Below are 23,514 nucleotides of genomic sequence, written 5' to 3'. Positions count from 1 at the left end.
CTGAGGCTTAGGGACTGATCCAGAGTCACGTTTTGCAGTGTGTGGCCTGCAGGAGCTGAGTGTAAACTCTAGAGGCCACTTTGCAAGCTCATGGTCCACTGCGTTCACCGAGAGCAGTGGTCCTCAACCTTCCTGCTACATACAGTTCCTCATGTTGTGGTGACCACTCCGCAAACCATAAATTACTTCTGTTGCTACTTCATAACTGTAATGTTTCTGCTGTAATGAATCATAATGTAAACATCTGCATTTCCTGATGGTCTCTGGGAGGGTCATGACCCAGAGGTTGAGAACCACTGGCCTAGAGCTTTCCTGCACCAGCCTATGATAACTCTCCAGATCCGTCGTCAGGCATGGCTGTCATTCTTGCTTTATTAGTCTCAGCACTGTTGGGTCTTGCTTCCTTCCTGCCAGCTGTTTGTAGTTCTTCATTTCCAACCATCAAAGTGCTCTTTTCAACCGCTGGGTCATTGGAACTTAGTCCCTTGGCTCCAGGAATTTGTTTCTGTTGTTCTTATATCTGCCAGTAGGTGGCAGTAAGCCTTTTTCCTTTGGTTTGATTTAAGTATTGAGTTAATAGACAGGTGTAGGGGGAACATTCTGATTGCCCAAGAAAGCAGTGTTATCAGATTCCAAGTGATCTCAGCAAAACACAGGTCCTGCGTTTCCCACTGTTCACCTACCCTGGCCCTGAAGTTGCAGAAAGGCTGTTTAGAGTGTTCAGTGAGGGGCTGGAGAGATGGTTCAGAGGTTTAGAGCACTGGCTGCTCTTCCAAAGGTCCTGAGTTCAATTCCCAGCAACCACATGGTGGCTCACAACCATCTATATAACGAGATCTGGTGCCCTCTTCTGGCTCTGGCATGCAGGCAGAACACTGTATACATAATAAATAAATGACTCTTTAAAAATATAAAATAAAAAGAGTGTACAGTGAAAGGGTCAGGGAACCTCAGCTCTGTGATAGGAAAAAGACTTTTCACCTGACTGTAGGTTCCACACATCTCCCAGCCCTATAATATAGCTCACACTTAAATGTGTATGGAAGGGAGTCGTCCCTTAGGGGCCTAGGGAGATGGTTTGATAGGGAAAATGCTTGCACACGAACATGAGGAGTTAAGACCATATTCCCAGCTAAGCGTTGTGTTTTGATTTCTTTTTCTCCCTTTTCTCTATCAGAGGAACAATGGGAAACCAAATGAGCATCCCACTAAGAACTGACGACCAGGAGAATGACCCGGAAGCAGACACTTACAAGGTAGCACACTGGATTCCAGAAAGTGGGGTCCAAAAGGCCTACCCCCCCCCTTACCTAAGAGAGATGGGGCGTGAGGGCCGCTGCTGTCACTGTTGGCCAGTGGTCACTGAAGTCCCAGAGTCCACCAAGAAGCTGTTTAAAATGCAGGTTCTGTGTGGGACGGGTGCGGGCTCACTGGGTGGGTACATGAGAACCTGAGCCCTGATCCCCAACACCCGTGTAAAAAGTTGGGCATGGCAGCACAGAGACATGGGGATCCCAGGGTAGACCTCTGACCTCCACATGCACACACATGGGCATGTATGAGTTCACCTCCCCCACAAAATACAGACTCTGAGACGCCACGTCAGACAGAAGCAGTGTGAGAGATGGCGGTCTATGGGCTTTTGTCTTCAACAACCTCCACAGGTGATTCCCAAAGAGCCCACTTAGTAGGCGCTTCAAGGTCGGCGGCTTCCAAAGGAAGGCTTTTGTTTCTTGGTGGTGTTTTCCCTAGTGACACAGGATGAAGCCCGGAGATGTCTTTGATAGTTTACTTGGGAAGGGGCTGTTTCTGACATCAGGTGTATAGAGGCCACAGTTGTCCTTGACTGACCTACAGTGCACAGAACACATGCCCACATACACACGCACACATATACACATGCACACACACACACCCGCACACACATGCACACACAGAGAAACAAAAATTACTAAGTCCAAATGCCCATAGTGCCAAGGCTGACAATCCTAAGTGTGTTTCAGTGGTCCGAGACCTCATGTATACATTGAACCTCTGGGAAACCTCTAAAATCACAGTATCTGACTTTCTCCATAGGACTATCTAAACAGAAACTACATGGAAATCAGAGTGGAGGCGGGTGTTGTCAAAGCTTTTGATAATGAGACATACAGCACTGGTGGAGAGTCACCAGTTAGGAAAAGCTCCTTAAAAAAAGTCTGTTGGGATCTGAGGCCAAGGGGTTAGGGAGTTAGATAAGTTGGAAGAGTACTTGCCTTACAAGCATAAGGACCTGAGTTCGATTCCCAGAGAGCCCACATTAAAAAAAAAAAAAAAAAAAAAAAAAAAAAATTCCAGACTTGTATAACCGATTCTGAGTAGGTGATGACAGAAAGATCCATGGAGCTCTCAGGACAGGTGAGCTCCAAGCTACTGTCTCAAAACAGGTGGATATAGCCAGAGGAACAACACCTGAAATTGTCCTTTCATCTCCACAAACATGCACATGCTTACACATGCACAAACATACATGTGCATCTACACACACACACACACACACACACACACACACACACACACACACAGAGTAAACTTCCTGTATTTGGCAGGGGTGTTCATCTGCACAGCCAGGATGGCCAGGTGAAATTAGCCTGGCAGGCCACTGAATTGCTGTGTTAAGTTCCTGCACAGTTCCTTGCTAGACACTGCCCCTTTGGGGCCTCAACATCCCATCTGTGTTGCCAGGGGATTGGCCTCCCTGTATGAGGCTGGTGAGATGAAACATGAACCCCGGGGTGCTCATAGGATGACACGAATCTGGCCCGAGTGAGTCATTTTGCTGTTACAAGGCCAACTAGGAAGTTGGATGTTTCTACAAAGGCAGCCTTTAAATTTGACTCCGGAAGATGCTCCCGTAGCCTTGCTGCTCTTCCGTGAGTCTCTCCCCCTGAACACTTGGCCACTGAAACCATCTGTTTCGTTGCAGGCAATGTCAGACAATGAGTGTGTTCAGAATGGGAACCCGGTGCTGGTGTCCACTCACGTGACTCAACACTATGATGAAGGTGAGTGCTGTGTGTGAAGACCACTCTGCGGAGTGAGGGATCTCTGGCCCTATTTACAGTGAGCAGAGTAAGGATAGAGCCACAGGTTTTTTTTTTTTTCAAAAGCTCACATATTTATTCCCTGGGGTGGCAGATACACTAGGCCCACACTGGGTGCTTACACATTGGATGCTGCCTGTCCTATGGCCTTAGAGCCAGAATCTGGGTGCCATCACATCGGTCCCCTCTGAGTTCTGGCAAAACCTAATTCAGGATGTTTTGACTCAAAGATGACTGGCTTCTCCCTGTGTCTCCATGTGTGGGAGTCTGTCTGTAGACCTGCAGTCCTGCTGCCGTAAGAAAACAGGTCAACTGTACCAGGGCCCACCTTGACAACCACATCTTGGCCATGTGAAAGACTGTTTCCAAATGAGGTCACCTTCACAGTGGTTAGAACCTCAGCATCTTTGGGGAGATAGAATTCAAGCCATGACAACCCTCATGTGAATACACATGGCAGCAGGGCAGGGCTTTGCAGCAGCAGCCAAGAACAAGCATCTGGATTCTGGGGATTTTAGAAGCCCCGCTTGGCAGCTCATCAGCTATGTGCCTTGGCACAAGTGAGGTGTGGGTCTATTGCAGTTGATGACCCTTTGATGAGTGACCCAACCTCACCTTCCCTGTGACTTTGGAGAACTTGAAAAAGGAAAACCTCAGACTTCCCAGAGATCGCAGACTTGGAGGGCACAAACTCTTCCACATACTTTCAGGCCAGACCTAATCAATAATCCTTACAAGAAGATGGCTCAGTGGTTAAGAACACCTGCTGTTCTTCCATAGGATGTGGAGTCCATGTCCAGCACACACATGGCGGTTCACAACCATCTATAGTGCCAGTTCCTAAAATCGGATGCTTTCTTCTGGCCTCCATGGGCTCCTGTGTGCCTGTGGTATACATAAAGACACACACACACACACACACACACACACACACACACACACACACACTTTTTAAAAAGATCATTATACCTTTCCACTTTATAAGTTGCCGGTTACAGAAATGCTACAGCCCCACTGATATTTGACAATCCCTTCCATCTGGTAAGACAGGAGGAAGTTGGCTGCCCAGCTTACTTTTGTCACAAAAAACAAGAAGGGAGAGATGGCACTAAGCCCAGAGATGCCAGGAAGGAAAGCCAAAGGGGCTTTTAACCATCATGGAAGATAATTGTTCTCTGGTTTGTTTTTGTTTTTGCAAAATCCACTGCACATCCCCCTTAGGGACTGTAAAACAAGGATTCACAAAAGGCTAAGCTGTGTGATGGAGATACTGCAGCTGCCATGTAATTAACATTCTGTCACACACACACACACACACACACACACACACACATGCTTTTAAAAGATACATCTATTCTTCAGAGAGGTGCCTGAGTCACACGGAAACAGACTTGAAGTTTGGGGCAGAAGCCAAAGGAGACAGAGAGTGAGCATTGGAGACAATGAAGGGCAGCGGGGTAGGGTGAGTGGGAGGATGCGCTGGACTTACAGGTGGCTGCTGGGATTCTGTAGGTGGCTCAGCAAATCACCCCAAGGATCCCATCTTCTGTGTTGTCGTATCATAGAAATGTTGACTCATACATGTGTGTGGCTTATGTGGGTTCATGTAAAAAGAATAATCAGACCTTTATTGTCAACAACATGAGAATGTATGCTTCGGAATGCAACGTATAGCTGCAAGGTCTGCAGTCATGAAGCCATAGAGCATTGCAAGTGAGGGAGGGTGAGGCACAAAAGAGCGTTCCTACTTCTCCAAGATTGTGTCACCCTGGAACCTGTGAGCACATTACCTTACCTGTGGGTGACAAAAAGAAGGCTTTGTGAATGGGTGAGATGGAAAAATGGTCCTGAGCTATTCATGGAAGCCTAATGTCACCCGAAAGGTCATTGTAAAGAAAGAAGCAAGAGCATTAGGGCTGGAAAAAAAAAGAGGTAACATTGAGTGTTAGAGGTTGGTCTGATGTATTTCGATGCTAATTAATAAAAGGTCATTGCACTTAGGCATTGCAAATGAAATGGGCATGGCTAAGGTTCCTGGGCATGGTAAGACAGAGAGAATCTTGGGAGGAAGAAGAGTGACCAGTGGAGATGAGAGGAGAAGAAGGCTGCCATGCGTTAGATGGAAGAGAAGCATATGGCTGACGTGGATGGAGATTTGGCTCAGATGAGGAATATTAGCAAGTATTTGGGATTATTATGGATGGGAGGTAGCTTGATAGAAATTATTAGAAGCAGATGGCATGGGATTGGGGCAGGGATCCCATATCTGTCCCATTATGAGAAGCAGTTTAGAAGACTGATATCTGCCCTCCCCCAGGTTAACTAAGGCTATTTAAAATTATAACAGGTGTCTGTGTCTTGATTGATTGCTAGTGGGTTATACTGCTGTAATAATAATTATAGGCCTGACAATAAACATTATTAAGTCTTATTGATATTTTAACCACAACAATTGGTACTCAACATGGTAGGCCTAATAATAATGATAATTTAACAACAATTGAGAGCATGTGTTGGGGGGTGAAAGGAGGGAGGGAAAAATGAGGCAAGGGGACGCTTAAAGATGGGTACTGGTAGGCTTAACTGTGGAAAGGGGACCATAAGCCTCAGAACAGGCATGGAAGTTTCTAGAAGCTGACCCACTTTTAACATGTGACTTTCTAAGCTCTGAGATACCCATGTTGTGTTAAGGCCCCAAGTTTGTTAGTCACTTGGTCCCATATTGCATGCAGGTATTGCAGTCTAACCAACTTGACTTGGGGGACAGTGTCAGCTCTGCCACTTGCTATCTGTATAATAATGGTGGAATGCAATTGGCATTGCCCAAGATTCACCTGTAAGATGGGAGTAATGCAGCTCTCTCTGGCCATAAGGAGACTGTGGTCAGAGGCTATGGAGGAAAAGAAGGAGGAGAGGCCAACTATAGACAAAGTAGACTGAGGTGCCAACCTTTGTCACTGGCTGCCCCGGTGAACCAATCTCACTTGACCGGATTTTCCTTCTTGGGTATTTATTTCTAAAACTTCACAAATCTTCGAGGACATGAAAATTCCCCCATCTCTTAGTTTGATTCTGTCCCAGTGAATTTATCCTATGTAAAAAAAAAACAAAAAAAATCCCAAAAATCTCCATCCTCACAGCTGATGTGTGGCAGAGCCCAACACATGTCTGGTCTGTCAGAACACACCATTTCCCAGACATGACACCTGTCTGTTGCACACAGTTAAGAGGTTTCTTAGAATTAATATGTTCCTTTTCATCCCTCGTCCACTGTTCTTTTTTTTTTTTAATACATTTATTTTATTACACATGTACAAAACAAACTACATACAGCAGGGAGAACCACGTGACAATCATGAGAATCGTGAGTTCTATAAATGTTACATTCATAGTGGTTTGGCTATTTGTATTTGTCCAGTTTGAAATAAATGTCTTTTCTGTCTTGCTGCGTCTAAATTTCTGGATGAAATGCAATATCTATCCCATCTCAACTCTATTAACTCTTTTATCTTGATCTAAAATGATCTTGTCCCCTAATCAACTACACTTGGTTGTAAAACTATAGTATCTGGCCTTCAATGCCGCTCAGGGACTTGAGAAGGAATAAAACTTAAATTCCTGAGTGAACCAGCAGTCCAGATTAGCAGCTTCCAAAATGTACAAATTGACTTAGATGGTTTACTGCCTGAACAGTCACCCAACACTCTCTATAAAGTTGGAGCCTCATCTTCAGCTTTCTGGCCCAATATCTCTTCCAGTTTTATTCGCAGGGCCAGAAATATTTTGGACTTGCTTACCCTGTCTTGGCAGAGTGCAGCTGCCAACTCTGCCTTCATCTAATCTGCCCATTTTTAGGCAAATTCTGTTTCTGGCTGGAATGAGGACATTTTGCCCAGTGGCTGGTTTGCCACATTTGAATCCATCTCCATAAGGAGGGTCTTTGATGCTCATCATCTTCTTTGTGGTAGGCTGGGTGTTGTCAGGAGTTAACTTGTCTTGTTGTCAAAGAAATTTAGGATTATAAAAACAACTTTAAATGCCATATTCTGCCGGGTGGTGGTAGTGCACACCTTTAATCCCAGCACTCGAGAGGCAGATGCAGGCAGATTGATGTGAGTTCGAGGCCAGTCTGGTCTACAAAGCAAGTCCAGGACAGCCAAGGCTTCACAGAGAAACCCTGTCTCAAAAAAAAAAAAAAAAAAAAAAAGCCATATTCTATGTGTCTCTGAGGCTTTTGAAGACCTTATTCAACGATTTTACCTCATATATGAATAGAGTCATATCTACCCAACAAATATTTGACATGTCCATGTCTTATATCAATATACTAAATTCTATAGCAATGACTTAGACATAACCTTCATTATGAGTAACAATTAAGGCCTTGAGTTAAGGAGTAGGTTCAATCATCTAGCTTTTGTTCTCTCCTCCCTCTATGTTCCTATATTCCCCCTTTCTTTCCTTTCAGCTCCTATCTCCTTACCTACGTATGCAAGATAAAGGAAAAGAGAGACATCTCTGCGTTTCACGTAGCTTTTTCTCTGTATAAGACCATTGTCAACTGTTCTTAAAGAAGGAATGGCCTAATTTTGCATCTTTAAAATACGTGTGTGTGTCTATACACACATATGTGGAATCAGTTTAATGAACTGAAAATTCCCTAGTCATGTTAAAAAGAGGTTTCTACTGAGAAGACAATGAGTGATCCTTGAGGCACTGTCTCTGACAGTCCCTCAACTCATAGCTGCCTGGCAGTGGAAAACAATTATGGGTCCTGGGCAACAGCTAACATGTGTATTCTGTTAGCAGCCGTTGTTCCTAGCTACCCTGTCTGCTTTTGTTTGGGGTTTTGTTTGGTTGTTGTTGCTCCTTCTGACCTTGAAGTCACAATCGTCTCTCATTCTACAGTAGCTGGGGTCACAGACCTTAACACAGTGCCAGGCTTTTAAAAATGCTTCCATGACTTAGACGAAAGTTTGAGAGGGAGTTGAGGTGCAGTCAGTAAAGTACGGGGGGGGGGGGTGAGTAAAGTTGATCCTCAGAATCCTGTTTCAAAAAAAAAAAAAAAAAAAAAAGACTGGCATGGCATCATGTGCTTATAATCCCAGTCCTGGGGAAGTGGAGAGAAACAGATCTCTGGGCCTCAATGGCCAGCCAGTCTAGTCTACTTGACAAATCTCAGGCCAGGGAGAGATCCTGTTTCCAAAACAAGATAGATAATGCCAGGTAAACAAGACACAGTGTTGTTCTCACACCAAATACACACACTACGTCACATACACCTGCATACACGTGAGCAGACACATACACCTAGATGAGATTACCTAAGCAATTTAAATGTTAGACATTTCTGAGAGCAAAGGGCTGGTTGTCATCTGTTAAAACACACCCAGAGCTCAGCACGTGCAATGCGCTCAAGGCCTGGACCAGCACAGATGGGCAGATGGCTGAGGGGGCAGCTTGAGGCTCTGTGAGGCACAGAAGTTGCAAGGAGCTAGAAATGCTCCCCCGTCTCCACAGCTCTCTATATGTGGCTCCTGGAAGGACACCAGCAAGAGCTCCATGGTACTGAGGTTAGGGTTTTCCCTTAGAACCGCCTCAGCTCAGAACATCTGCAACAGTGTCCTGGCCAAACATACTACACAGCAGACCCCAGAGCTGGCCGCCTCTGGCATTATGTTTACATCAGTACATCATATGTCTCAAAAGATAGCTTTCAAAAAAATTCATAACCGTCACCATCATCAACCGTCGTCACCATTACGAGCAGCGAGCCTTCGATTTTGGTGGCAGAGACACGACACGTCAGATGCGCATTATCACCTGACTTAAGAAGGAAAAAACAAAAGCAAAACCCAAACAAACAAAACCCCCAAGACTCACTCAAACACCTCCTGCGTCTTTCAGTGACAGGCAGTATTGGAGCAGTTGGCTTTGCACTTGAAGTAACCGTGCATACCTCCACAATTTTGCAAAGCGTACAAGCACTAGGAAGGTGGTGAGGAAAGACAAGAATGGAAAATGTGACGTCACTGCCCGAGTCTTACCCACGAGAACAGACCAACGCTGTGGCCTCTTGAAGATGTGTTCTGGGTATCACAGGGTTAATAGTCCATTTGACTCCCATGACATTACTCAATGTCCAGGCAAATCAAGCTGAAAATCAAGACTCCATTCCCCCATATCCAAAAATTCCCTCTGTTATTTGTGCAAGGGTTTCCTGGCCAAGACATCCTGGCTCTTCAGAACGGAGATGAAAAGCCTGAAACGTGATCGTTCAGTGAAGTTTCCAAATCTCCCATCTTCCTCCAAGCCATAAGCATCTGCCCCATGAACCCCCCCCACACTTCAGAACAACAAAGCGCCCAGCACCAAAAGCCACAGTTGTTTGAAGTGTCATTTGACTCTATATGACCCGACCCAACCCTCGGAGGGTCATTTTCGTGTACTCTCTGAGGTCTTCAGCCTTTCTTTTCCCAAGGGCTTCCCAAAGTCCTTTGATATTTAAATAGATTTGTCTTTTGAAGAGCTCAACAACTCCCTCCCTCTGCAATGCACTGCCTTGCCCTGTGTCTGCATTTGAATCCTGATGCCACAATCACTGTGTGTCTGATCCAAGTGCTTCACCCATGTTAACTACCATAGCTCTACAAACTCCCATTGCATCTGCAAGATTCGTAGCAACTCCCCTTGGTGACTGCCCGGCATTGTATGTCTGCTTTGTGACTTAGCCTGCTAGATCAGGATATCAACGCAGAAGACCAGGTTGTGCAGGGAATGGTGTTGGAGGGGCTGGAGAGATGGTGAAATGTGCTCGCCGTGCAAACAGCAGGACTTGGGTTTGGATCCCCAGCACAAAAATAAAATAGCCAAACCTAGCAGCGCATCTGTAATTCTAGTGCTGAAACAGGAGAACTTTCGAGACTTGGGAAACAATTAGTCTAGCCAAATCAGCACGCTCGGGGTTCAGTGAGAGACCCTATCTCAAAAAGCAAGAAAATAAAGTGGAGCGACCATATGGGTACCCACATGTACACATACCCCCATACACATGCGCACGCACATGTGAACACACACACATGTACCACACACATATGCAAAATGGTGCCTTGTGGAGAACACACACATGAACCAATGGACTAGGTGTTCAGAAATGAATGCTATATTGGCAGAGCAAAGATGACAAGTCTCGGCTTTCCCTTTGAAAGCCTCTGGGAGAACTGGGACAATAAATCTCAGAAACAGAGGAGCTGTCCCCAGCAGCTTGTTACAGTGTGGCTGTTCTCCTGTAAGCACCGACATCTTTCATGGCTTCACCTCAGGGCTCTGCTCTTTGCCTTACCTGTGTCATCTGACTTGGCCTGACCACCAGACATTCATAAAGACATTTGAGGCTGTAACTAGACGTCCTAGGTTTGTGTTCACTCAGGGCATGTGTGTGTGTGTGTGTGTGTGTGTGTATTTTATGCATATGTGTATGTATATATGTATGAAAAAACAAGGAGTTTCAATAGTTCCCTCTTTCCATGTGGGGGGGGGGGCCACTCTAGCGCCCCCTAGTGGTTTCCTGAAGTGCTGGCCACCATATGTGCCTATGATAATGTTAATGGGCTGATAAAATGCTATAGCATATGCTTGGCAAGCTGATGACCTAGGCTCAATGCCTGGAACCCACATGGTGGAAGGGGAGAACGGAGTCCTGCACGTTGTCCTCTGACCTCTACACATAAGTCCTGGCACTTGCCCCCAGTGCCTGTATCCATAATAAGAGGAAGGTTTAATTAGAAGAGCCACCCCAAAACTAGAAGCAAAATCCAAACTAACAGGTGCACAAATTGTGACACAGAAATGAAAAAAAAAAAAAAAGAAAGAAAGTTTAAGAAAGAAAGAAAAGAAAAGCAACAGGACTTCTGAAAACCCAGAGCTCCTGACTCCTAAGCTCAAAGACGCTGACTTGGGTAAAATGCCAGGAAGATTCCAGAAGCTTTCTTTTAAAGATGATTGATGACCTGAAAGAGCACACAAAGAAGCAGCTGGATTCAGTCCCAGGGGAGGAAGGTCAGCAGCGAAGAGGGACAGTTAGCAAAATGGATGAGAAAGTCAGCGACACAGGGAAACACCAGCAAAGGAGCTGAGGATTAAAAAAAAAAAAAAAGGTAACTAGAAACGTTGGGAATAAAATTTAGTGGATAATATTTAAAAAAAATAATAAACTCACACACAGTGTCTCCAATAGATGCCACTAAGCAGAAGAAGAGAAATGCAGAGGCGAAGGAGGTTCGTAGTATAAACAGTCTCTCCCCATCCATAAAGAGACAGACTAGATGACAAAGCGGCAGCCAGCTGTGTGCTGTCCCTGAGAAACACATTGCACCAGTAAAGACTCCCACAGACGGAGAGGCGGAGGATGAAAAACAACCTCTACAGCCAACGGGAGCCAGAAAGACAAACTGCCAGAGATAGCCCAGTATCCCTTAAAGTCAGTTCGAAAGACCACTACATATTAATAAAGACACAAATCAATTCACCAAGAAGGTATAACAATTATAAATGTACACACACCAATTTTATAAAGTAAACACTCGTGACCGTAAGAGGCTGGACCCTGAAGATGGACTGGGGGGCGGGGTGAACATCACTGAACCTCTTCATTTGTTCTTCTTTCAAGCGTGACTATGCTGACTTAATCCTCTTTCTCTGCTTTCACTACCAATTGTCTTTCACTCGGCCTGTTGAGGATGGTTGGCCAAGCCTGGTTGTCAGGGCCTCCACAACCCAGGCTCTGACCCTAACAACCCTGCTAACAGTATGGACCACCCAGCTTACAGCGTAGAGCTTCAGCTGCCTTGAAGGGAGCCCACTTAGAACGCGTGGCTCCTACAAGTCCCTGAGTGGCTTCACCTGATCTCTGGCAACAGAGCATCTTGTTTATTTCTGTTGTTGGCTTCATGTGTGTTATGTCATATTCAGCAATGAGACTTTTCAAAGCAAAATACTGGCTGGCACTCTTCCCCCCACCCCGCCCCCATGGAAAGTGTTGTGTTGTTTTCTTTGCTGTAACACCTTTTAGCTCCTTTAGTTCCCAGCCAGGATGTATAAAGCCATGCTTTCAGTGCTTTGCAAAGGCCACTCCTTGTTGTTTGTTTGTTTGTTTTTTCAATCTCAAACTCTCTCTTTTTGTCAACAGTTTCCTCTCCCTTTGGCATGGACCAGAACCACAATCCATTTCTGCTCACTCTGACAAGCCAAAGGCATCCCTTGCTTGTTTGGTGCCTGCTCTGCTTGCTGCTCCCTCTCTCCTTCCCTCCCTCCTGCAGTGTATTTGCTTCCAGAGCGCAGGAGAACAGTGCCTGAGAGGGGCTAGCCAGTGCACCAATCCCTGGCCTCATCTTGTGTCACTTCTCTGCCTTCTGTGGTCCTAAGAGGTCACTGAGGCACACAAGAAGACGGCTGACTTCAGGCTCTGTAAGATACTAGAGTTTGGCAGAGCTACCTCGGACGAACGTGTGTATGTGTGGCCATGTGTTTATCGTCCAATGTTATTGTGTGATGGAGACAGAACAGAAGAATCTCTGATACTCTCTCTGCGTTTTCCTGCTCTTGGATTTCTTGCAAACAGATCTCGAGATGAGTCTGCCTAAATCTCTACTAAACAAAGTGCAAAGTTGGCAAGAGTGGGGAGAGGTCTTTGACATTCTCATAGTAGCTGTCAGTCATTATGGACCTGCTGAGGGGAACAGCATCAAGCCAGACCTTGGGTGACCATTCCCTGAGGCATCATAACAATCATAGCGGGGAACTATCCTACTCCGTGTGTGTACACACGTGCACGCACACACATGCTTGTGTACTCACATGTTTATACGGGTAGGGGTGCATATGCACACATATATGCATATGATGGAGGCCAGAGGATAACCTCAAGTATTGCTCTTCAGGAGTTATACACATTAAAAAAAAAAAAAATGAGACAGGGTTTCTCACTGTCTCAGCAGCCTGGAACTCACCAGTCAGGCGAGGTTGGCTGGACGGTGTGCCCCAAACCCATCTGCTTCCACCTCCCCAGGGCTTGAATTACAAGTGTGACCAGCCCAGCTTTCTCTCCACATGGGTTTGGGGGGATGGAACTCAGGCTCCGATGTTAGCAAGGCATCGCCCCAGCCCAACGGTCCCATTTTATAAGTGAGGGAAGCTCGAGCTGGTTGGGGCTTTTCCCAGGCTCTCAACGCTTGTCAGTAGAGGATCTTCAGAATCAAATACGATCCCAAACTTCTTCGCCACTGCTTTGCTATCAAAGGTTCTTAAAAGAAAGCAATTCAGTTGGCTCAAGACAGGAAGGGGGGTGGGGGGGCGGTGCTTGGGAGTGTGGCAACTGCCAGCTACACACACACACACAGAACACATGAGCTGGCCACATCTGTAGTGCTGCCGCAGCCTTCCTGTACATACCAGTCGAGTCTAGACTTTCTGAGCACTGCTGTTTTAGTCTTGGACGTGCATGACCCAGAGTCTGTGCTGGTAGATGCCTCACGTTAGCACGGAAGAGCATGAGCTCAGAAGTTGGCTTCGGTTGAGCCCTCTCACTGGGGACTGGCGGGAAGGTGGCTTGAGCTCTGGTGAAAACGTTCCCCCTTATCAGTGATGACAATAGCTGAATTTCATGGTGTGTACTGAGTATATCTAAGCTACTTTTCTGTAGACTTTAAGCATATTAACTAGTGTCAGCTCCTGAGAAAATGGTGGGGGAACTTCTACTGTTTTGGAGAAAAACTAAAGCCCTTGGATTAAAAAAGGTTTTTTTTGGGCGGCGGGGTTTGCTTTTTTTTTGTTTGTTTGTTTGTTTGTTTGTTTTGGAGACAAGGTCTCACTGTGTTGCTCTGGCTGGCCTGGAACTCACAGAGATCCACCTGCCTCTGTCCCCGTGGTGCTGGGGTTAAAGGGTAGCGCTACCATTCCCTGCCACCAACAGCCTCACTCGGTGGTCCTCAAATGTGAGCGCTTTTTCTTTCCTAGGGGACGTTTACAAAATATGTTTGACTACCACAGCATTGGGGTGTGAGGGGCATTCAAGAGGTTGGGGCCAATGGGGCTGCTAGACCTTATACCCGTGAGAAACAACAGCACAAGCTTAGACGTCTAGAGTGCTGAGAGAGCCCATGTTCTAACCTACTATGGTTGCCTACTAGAAAATATTTGGGGCAGGGGGCCTTGAGACAGAGTTCCTCTGTGTAGCCCTGGCTGTCCTGGACCAGGCTGGCCTTGAACTCACAGAGATCTGCTTGCCTCTGCCTCCGCCAGTGCTGGGATTAAAGGCATGCGCCACCATGCCCAGCTCTTATGGGAAAAATTAACTCTTATGTTTCTCTGGGTAAAAGATGAAAGCAGACATTGGGTGTCATTCACACAGTGCCTGGCAGGGAATGACTTCTCAGTCTTTGGCTTTTTCTGCCTCATCAGCCTTGGAGGGGTCTCTCTGCTAGGAAGAACAGAGTCAGGGGATGTTCACTGCTCTACTAGCAGGGAACAAGGCCACCCCAGTCTGCGGAGGGGACGTTGTGTATCAAAAGTTGGGAGTCCATTATTCACCCTTGAATTTCCTGGCTTGTTGAATGACCGCTGTTTATGTTTGTGTTTACAGTCGACTTGGGAATAAGCATCTCCAAGGATAATGTGGCTGCTTCTTCCCCCAAGACAACGGAGGAGGCCCATGCTGTGGCCGATGCCAGCGGAAAGAATCTTGGGAAAGGAGCCAAGCCCGAGGCACCAGCTGCTAGATCGCATTTTTTCTTGACACTCTCTCGGCCTGTACCAGGACGTCCCGGGGACCAAGGCACGGATTCATCGGCTGCTTCGGGGAGGCTTGATGTCAGCCCCGGCACAGTGCCTGCGAACAAAGACCCAAGTGAACACGGGGCGCTTCCGATGGCAGCTGCACCAGGGCCGGCTGCAGATAAAACCCCAGGGTGCGCTGAGGCCAAGCAGCAGGCCCTCCCTGCCACCTGCCTGCCTCCGCCACCCTCCCCACCTGAGTCCCAGGCAGAAGGCCAGTCCAGGCCCAAGGATTTCAGCTTTTTCAACAGATTCTTTAAACTGGACAAGGGAAGAGAAAGTGTGCCAGTTGACAGACAGCCTAAAGAAGCCAAGGGAGCAGAAGACCAAGCCCAGGCCCTAGAGGCTCCTGCCGTCCCAGGGAATTCCCATGGTGTCTCTGCATGCGAGGTAAGTGAGTGAAAATTTACCTACTTCCTCTTCAATGGGTGCTTCTGTGGGGGACACAGATCAGGTGAGACTGCCGCAGTCACCCAAGGTCCTAAAGAAGGTAAGATTAGCTTCTCCTATAGGTTTGTGTAGGCAGAAACATCTGAAGAGCAAAGCATCCGTAAGCTCTGTTTTATGTAAAGAAAAAGAGGTGGCAGGTGACTAATTAGAAATGAATCTGGCCTCCTTATCCAAGCCTGGGGTACAGGGCCTGTGTTTATGAGCCCAGAAAGAAAGGCACTAGGGGAAAAAATATGACTTCTACCAAGCCTAAATACCAGGCAGGGGAAGAAGACAGTGAGTGTTTGCCCAGCATACTTAAAACACTGGCTTTGATCCCCAGTACTCATATACCCAACGTGTAGGCTCAGGCTTTTAATCCCAGCTCTTGGGAAGTAGAAACAAGAAAATCTGAAGTTCAAGGCCACTCTTGGCTGCTTTGAGTCCTTGTCTCAAAAAAAAAAAAAAAAAAAAAAGAACGAAAGAAAAAAATATACTGTGACTGTTAGGTACCAGCCAAAATTTCTAGATGGTCAAAACTGGAAAAAGACAGTAAGACTGACATATTGAAGCCTCTTGCTATCGATATTTTTCCTAAGCCCATAACTTTGGACATGGAGTTGACTTTCAAATGTTCTTTCACATGTCTACACCCAACTGTGCTAGTTTGATGTATTAGTTCAGTGAGCATCATGTGGGGCGCGGTCTGGACTCACGGCTGTCAGCCTTGCCACAGCAAACACCCTGTCATATGCACAAGCCAAGAGCCCTAAGTTGTTCTTCTAGGGCCTATGGCCTGATATTTATGACGATTGTAGGCAACTGTTTGCACACTTTGCCTGAGCAGAGACACTCAGGCTGGGTTTGCCTGATCACCCATGGGCATCTAGGGCCATTCACAGGTGGTGGCTTTTTTTTTTTTTTTTTTTTTTTTTAATAACAGTCATGGGTTTTTAAGGTGTAGGGATCCATAGCCTGAATTAGGAAGAAATAAGAGCTATTTATAGGGAGAGGAAGAAGAGCTGTGCTCTGCCCATCTTTGCTCAGTTGCCTAGTGACTCAGCCAAATCCTCATTCTTAATTAAACAAACCAAGCCGGTATCCGCCAGCTAGCTCTTAAAGGTACTGAGTCACACACCCCGGCACCCTCAGTCCACTCTTGGCGCTCTGCTAAGTCAGCCTCCTCTACTGGGCAGGGATGAGGGACACAGAGACAGCAGCTAGATTTAATTGCAGTGGGTTCCCAGGTGAGAGTGGCTTCAAGACGCAATCTGTGTTAGAAACATATCAAGTAAGGATGCAGTCCAGCCCTGGGGGATGTCCAGAATTCAACTCGTCTTTCAGAGTAGCCCACCGCCGTGTCTTTCTTCCTGGATAAAAGACCTCTCTTGCTTACACTTGCCAAAGGAAATGTGTGTGCTTAATTATACTTCAAATTTTCCATTTTTTGTTGTTGGTGGTGGTGGTAGTATTGTTGAAATTTGAAATATTGAGTGCTCATCATGTACCATGTAAGCATAAAATATTTTTTACTTATTATGAGATAGCGGTTTCTCCTTCAGCTAACAAATATGTGGATATTTGAATGCATATATGTACAAAGATTTTTAAAAACTGAACAGAAAAAGAAAAAAGGAAAGGAAGGAAGGAAGGAAGGAAGGAAGGAAAGAAGAAAGATCAATACCCTTCTGAGTTATGAAGGTTTCTCATTGGCCCCGGTGGCCTACTTCTACATTTAGGGAAAAACCAATTGTTTTTTAAGTATAGTAAGAAAATACAGCCCTCAGGAAAGAACATGAATAAAGCATCCAATCAATAGCATTCTTGGAGCTGGTACCACCACGATGCAAATTTGAACACTGGATACATCAATTTAGAGTCCTTAGGGTAAATTATGCCTCAGGTTCTGCCAAGTCAGCTATCCCGCCCTCTGTCCCATCCCCCACAGTTCTGTGTCTTCAGCCACACTGTCACTGTGTGCTCCTAGCTGGGTTTGGAAATCCAGCCACAAACCTACAAGATGCGAATTAGGAAAGAGATAGCTGTCCCCACCCCACCCCACCCCCGCCCTCCACCCAGTCTCGTCCTGGGCGGCAGGGGGTGGGGGTGGGGGGGTGGTACGCACACACAAATCTGTGTTTTCAGAATGACAATCTTATTTGTGTGCCTTATAAAACTACATTCAGACCATAGCATAATTAAAACAAGGCAAGAATTCATAAACAAGTGGAACATTTACCACATAGGCCAAAGAAAAGATAAATTATAGGCCTGAAAGCTGACTGAGTGTGATTCACACAAACCAACTGGTTGGCAGGGATGGGGCTTTTTTTTTTTTTTTTTTTTTTTTTTTTTTTTTTTTTTTTTTTCCTCTCTCTCTCTCCCTAACTGAAGCAGGGTTCTAAGATAAACATTTAATAGATTTCATCGCACATGCACAAAATGACCCTATAATGGAAATCTGGCCTTACTGCTTATAAAAGAAAACACTGGGTTTCTGTTACCCCCGTGGTCCTTCCATGTTCCTTTGCTCTCTGTGGTAGAGCTCAAGGGTGAGCGATGGTTGCCAGGAATGGCTCCTTAAGATTTAAAAATATTTCTTTTTGCTTATAAATTCATTCAAGTTCTACACTGGTTATTTAAACATGAGCCTTGTACAAGAAGAGGAAGATGATTGGTGTCCCTAGTCCTCGCACAGTCTCATCTAGGGAGGTTCTTTTCTTTTCCCCCTAAGCTTTTCACTATGTTTATTATCTACTTATTTAGTCAGAGTGTGTGCATGCATGTAGGTCAGAGAACAACCTGTTGGGAATTCTTTCTTTCCACCGTGTAGGTCCCTGAGTTCGATCTTTGGTCATCAGGTTTGGCAGCAAGCACCTTGACTTGCAGAGCTGACTCACCAGCCCTGGTAGACTTTTTCTTTATTTATTTGGTTTTGTTTTGTGTTTTTTGTTTGTTTGTTTGGGTTTTTTGAGACAGGGTTTTTCTGTGTAACAGCTCTGGCTGTCCTAGAACTTGCTCTGTAGTCCAGGCTGGCCTTGAACTCAGAGATACACCTGCCTCTGCCTCTATCTCTGCCTCTGCCTCCCAAGTGCTGAGATTAAAGGCATGCACCACCACCGCCCGGCTGCTAGTAGACTTTCTTAAGGAATGCCAACACTGAGCCTTCAGGTCATGCGGGCCTGAACATCTGAAGAGCAAGCTTGCACATCTGCAAGGTCACACACACCTGAAGAGCAAGCTTGCACACTTGCAAGGTCACGCACATCTGAAGAGCAAGCTTGCACATCTGCAAGGTCACGCACATCTGAAGAGCAAGCTTGCTGTTTTCACTGCCTGCTCCCCTCTCTCCTAGCACTGTACTCAGAAGTGCTCATCTGTGAGAAGATTAACTCCACAATGAAAAGATAAACCACACGTGACGGTGTGTGCCTGTAACCCCAGTGTTGGGAGGTGAAAGCAGGAGAATTGGGTGTTCAGGGTTATCCTCTGCTACATAGTCAGCAAGAGGCCAGCCTGGACTACACAAGATCCTGTCTCAAAACAAACAAACAAACAAACAAACAAAAACCAAACAAACACAAATGAATGAGCAAAGAGTTCCAAAGTACAAAAACTGCGGGTAAATTGGGATGGGAAATGGAGAGAAGAGCGATGATGAGCATGGCTGGGAGGAGAATTTGCAAAGTGTTATCTATAAAGAGAAGAAGAAGGTGTGTGTGTGTGTGTCTGTGTCTGTGTGTGTGTGTATGTGTGTCCGTCTGTCTGTCTGTCTGTGTCTGTGTGTGTTTGTGTGTGTGTCTGTGTCTATGTGTGTATGTCAGTGTGTGTGTGTCTGTGTGTGTCTGTGTCTGTGTATCTGTGTCTGTGTGTCTGTGTGTGTGTGTGTTCTTTGCAGAGCAGCAGCCAGTTCTTAGAACATCTGCTGCCCAATTTCAGCAACACTAAAAATGTTTCTCACTCTTAGGAAGGTTTGTGAAACGCACAATATATCCATTCTAGACAGTGGGTTACGAGTTTGTGGTAATTTGAGGCAGTTATTAATGTTTGGGTTTTCCCTCTAATAAATGTGAAATGCAATTACCAGTCTAGAGGAACATGTGTGACAGAGGTGCCTCCTGTAAGGCCTCGTTGCCCTCTACCCTGTCAGCATGTGTGTGTGTCCACACTGTGCCAGCAGCAAAACTAATATCCCATTTCAAGCCCTAGGTAAGAATGAGCTCACTCGTGCCCCTAAGTGCAGCCCCAAAGTAACTACTGATGCCGAAAATAAAAGCCAGGGCCTGGGGGTTGTAGCTCGGCTTGTAGAGTGTTACCTGGTGTCACTGAGACCCTAGCACCAAGAAGACGGAAGGCAGGAGGACCCGAAATCCAAAGTCATCCTCAGCCATATAGTGAGTTTGAGTCCAGCCTGGGCTACATAAGACTTTGTCTCAAAACAAAAACATAGCCAAGTGAAACATCCCATTAGGCTAGAAAGCTCTAGTCACCTGTCTAGGCCAATGAGAATCAAGCTGACAAACTGGCCTTACAGTCAAGGAGAGGAGATGGTGTGAAGGAAGGAAGGAACGAACGAAGGAACAAAGGAACGATGGAAGGACAGGAGACTCTTGCCTATGGGAAGCAAGGAGGGACAAATGGCCTTCTCTAAAGTTTTTTCTACCCTCCACCTCCAGCCACAAACAACCAGTGTGGTTCATGTGAGAAATGCATTCCCCATTGAGCCACCATCTTTGAGAGATGTAAACCCGATGCCTGTGGCCCTGGGGAGACTTCTCTGGGGAGATGCAGACAAGCTTTACTCACACTAAAGTTTGTCTGCAGAGGAGCTAAGACATTTCCAGCATGGTGACTCTACATGGATGCGTCACTCAGCTCACCTAGAAGAAACAAATGAAAGTGGCAGGATTGCCTCTTTCTTCCTCTCTCTTGGGAAATAGGCAGAGGAGAAGTGGAGATAGATAGGTAGATACATACATACATACATACATACATACGTACATAGATACATAGAAAGAAATATATACGTGTGTGTGTGTGTGTGTGTGTGTGTGTGTGTGTGTGTTGCCTGCTCAGATGTCTATATATCACAGGCATGCAGTGCCCTCAGCGGCTAGAACAGAGTGTCAGATCCCCTGGAGCTGGAGTTATGGGTGTTTGTGAGCTGCCATGTGGGGGCCGCACCCTCTGCCAGTGGGGCAAGTGCTCCTAACTGTTGAGCCATTTCTTCAGCCTTTAGAGTTTTATAACTTAAGGTCTGTCTTATTTCCATTTAAAATCTGATCATTTCCCAGCTAAACTACATGGGTTTCTAGGTAGCGGTTTCCACCCTGTGTGGTGACAGCACAAATTGAAAAAAAAAAATTTTTTTTCAAGGACACTTGCCTTTCAAATGACCCACTTTATAATTAAATATTTGTTGAAGCATTGAGCAACATTTTATCCACAATATTACTTATTTACTTTTTATCTGTGGGATCCCTGGCTTTGCGTATGCTAGACATGCACTCTCTGTTGAGTGCTCAATTCCCAGCACAAGGATTTTTTTTCCTTTTAATTCTCACATCCTTTGCAAGAGAAAAGTTGAGAGTTGGGAAAGACCCACCAGGTTTTAACTCTTTACCAACCTCCTCGTGCACTTTCCCCTCCACTCTTCCACAGAGTGGAATAAAATCGATGTTTTATTCCTCTATATTTTCTCTTACTGTTTTTAGAGGTTGGGGGCGGGGATTGAAAAGGGTATTGTAATATAGTCTAAACTGGCGCCAAGATCGAGGCAATCCTCCTGTATCAGCCTTTCGAACGTGGGATTACAGGCGTGAGCTGCAAAGCCTGATTTGTCTGTCTACTTCACAAAAATAACAATGTAGTCATTCACCCAAGAAAAACACAAAAAAGAAACCCCACCCATCGATCATTTCCCCGGTTCTTCCAGTAGGTGGCGCTCTGGGTCTGGGGTGTCCCCAGTCACATTGGCGGGCTTGATCTCTCCCAGCTGGTCACAGCGGCACCGCAAGCCATGATTTTTCTCTCTTCTCAGTTCCCAAAACTCAGCGATCCAGACGTCGTCGTGTGACAATTCCTTGCTCTGAAACAAACCTGTCTCCAGCGCTGTCCATCAGTGGCAGCTTTTGGCGCCCTTTCCTGCTCGGCGTTTCCTGGCTTGATTCCACTGCATTCTTTTCCGGTCCCTCCCCGGGCTTAAAACCTGAGAATGCATTTTTAATAGTTTGTGTGAGTCGTGGTGCGAATCGTGGGGAAAATAAAGTAAAATGTCCCTACATTTATAATACATCTTTGATTACCTTAGTAACTCTGAGTTCTGTGGTTATATAGGTGTGGGGGAGTGGGTGGGTCAGGGAGAATCGCAGTCGCATCCCAACGAAAACACGTGAAATTATTTTAGTAGCTTATTCCTGCTTGCTAATTTACTAGGCAAATTAGCGTCTAAGTTGTACCTCCAAGAATGAAGCAAACGACATTTTTCTTCTTGAATCTAATGGCTCCGGGTAGGTGCCTCTGCTCTGGAGAGAAGAAAAGAGACTGAGAGCCTTGCGTTGCCTAGCAGATGAAAACCTCTCTGTGCAGTTGTAGCATCCCAAGGAGGAGGAAAGCCGGCTTCCTCGATTTCCTTTGATCCCAAGGTAGCACCGGTGGCTCCAATTTCTAAGAGACTGGAAGAAGGGAAAGGAGCCGAGGACCTTTCCTGCGCTTGCCTCTGCCTCCGTTCAGAAGCTTTCTGTCCTGCTTCCTGGTTTAAAGATTCAAACGGAGCCAACTCTAGTCACGCTTTTGGGCGCTGTGGTCCTTTTGTCAAGGGGCCTGAGGATTGGCTGGCACTTCTCAGAGGGAGGAAGGCCAGGGATCCCATGCCGGTTCCATCAATGAAAACCTACCTGCCGGGCGGGAGGCAGCAGCATCTCTCAACCCAACGAATTAGCACGGCTTATACAGAGTAGAGCTCCTTCCTGTGTGTTCTTTGAAGCCAACAGATGAGGAGGAAATCATGTAATTACTCACACCTGTTAGCTTAAAAGGAGTTTCCCGGATATTTCCCGAACGAACAACACTTCTGGAGTGACCTGGGAGCCTTACTACCGGCATTAATTGTGGTGAGGGCACAGCTGAGGTTAAGAACTAATATGGTGCCCGCAAGAAACACACAGCCGGCTTGAGCTGGAAACTCGCTTCCCGAGGGTTGGAGCCAAGACCCCAGCCTCATTTGTGTTGACCCTAGAGATGATCATTGTGTTTTCACTAGTCATGCAAGTTATTTACCTTCTCATTTTATAGACTGTCTTAGTTGCATTTCTGTGCTGTGTTAAAATGTTCTGGGGGGGGGAGGGGGAGCAACTTAGGAGAAAAAAAGATTTATTGTAGTTCCCAGTTCTGGGTTATAGGCCATCATTTACAGGAAGTCAGGGTGCCAGCTGAGTGAGGTAGCTACTGATTTAAAAGAGTTCTTTAGTCTCTTTTTTTTTTTAAACAGGGTTTCTCTGTGGAGCCTTGACTGTCCTGGACTCGCTTTGTAGACCAGGCTGGCCTCGAACTCACAGAGATCCACCTGCCTCTGCCTCCCAGGTGCTGGCATAATTCTTTAGTCTTAAGCAGTCCCTTAAGTCTCTAGTCTTAAGCCTAGAGAATGGTATTGCCCACACCGAGTCATCAATCAACAATCAAAATAACCCCCCACAACATGGTCAAAGGCCATAGAGCTAGACATTCCTTATGAAGACTCTCCAACCAACACAGCAAAGCTCTCCTGCCTCAAAGAAAGGCATTTCAATTGATGCATTTGTCTGTCATGCCACTGACTAAATCTTATCATTTGATTTTAGTGTATCTTTCCATCCTTTCTTTGGACAAAAAGTAAACTCTGAATTCTTATTTCTTCCTCTTCCAGAAATGGTGATCTGGTATCCACACCATCTAGTCCACACTTTTGTATCCATTAATATTTTCTTTGTCTACACATAGAGAACTTTCTCATCCATCATGCCTGTGGAGTCTTCTACTGAATCGACAGGCGTACCATGATGTATTTAGCCAAGACCTATTCATGATCTTTGCCTGTCTCCCCAACTTTTGTTGTCATCTTCCCTATAGCAAGCACCTTCTTCCATTTGTCATTTAGCCTGTGTGGTGTTAGGCTTAGGAAATTGCTAGGCAATTT

General features: G+C 45.9%; 1 protein-coding gene across 4 annotated transcripts in view; it reads left to right on the top strand.

Moving 5' to 3' along the window:
• Positions 1-1,178: 1,178 nt before the first annotated feature.
• Bcas1 (brain enriched myelin associated protein 1) overlaps positions 1,179-23,514 on the top strand; it is a 73,891-nt gene continuing 51,555 nt past the window's right edge. For all 4 annotated transcript variants that reach the window (XM_051143875.1, XM_051143874.1, XM_051143872.1 and 1 more), the window contains exons 1-3: positions 1,179-1,256; positions 2,966-3,044; positions 14,722-15,302. In XM_051143875.1, the coding sequence (XP_050999832.1) occupies positions 1,185-1,256; positions 2,966-3,044; positions 14,722-15,302 (732 nt within the window). In that variant the 5' untranslated portion in view covers positions 1,179-1,184. The remainder of the gene's footprint in view (positions 1,257-2,965; positions 3,045-14,721; positions 15,303-23,514) is intronic.

The sequence above is a fragment of the Acomys russatus genome, chromosome 4, assembly GCF_903995435.1.
Source record: "Acomys russatus chromosome 4, mAcoRus1.1, whole genome shotgun sequence".
In the NCBI taxonomy this organism is placed as follows: domain Eukaryota; kingdom Metazoa; phylum Chordata; class Mammalia; order Rodentia; family Muridae; genus Acomys; species Acomys russatus.
Note: the sequence above shows the minus strand (reverse complement) of the source record. Positions and strands in the feature narration are given on the sequence as shown.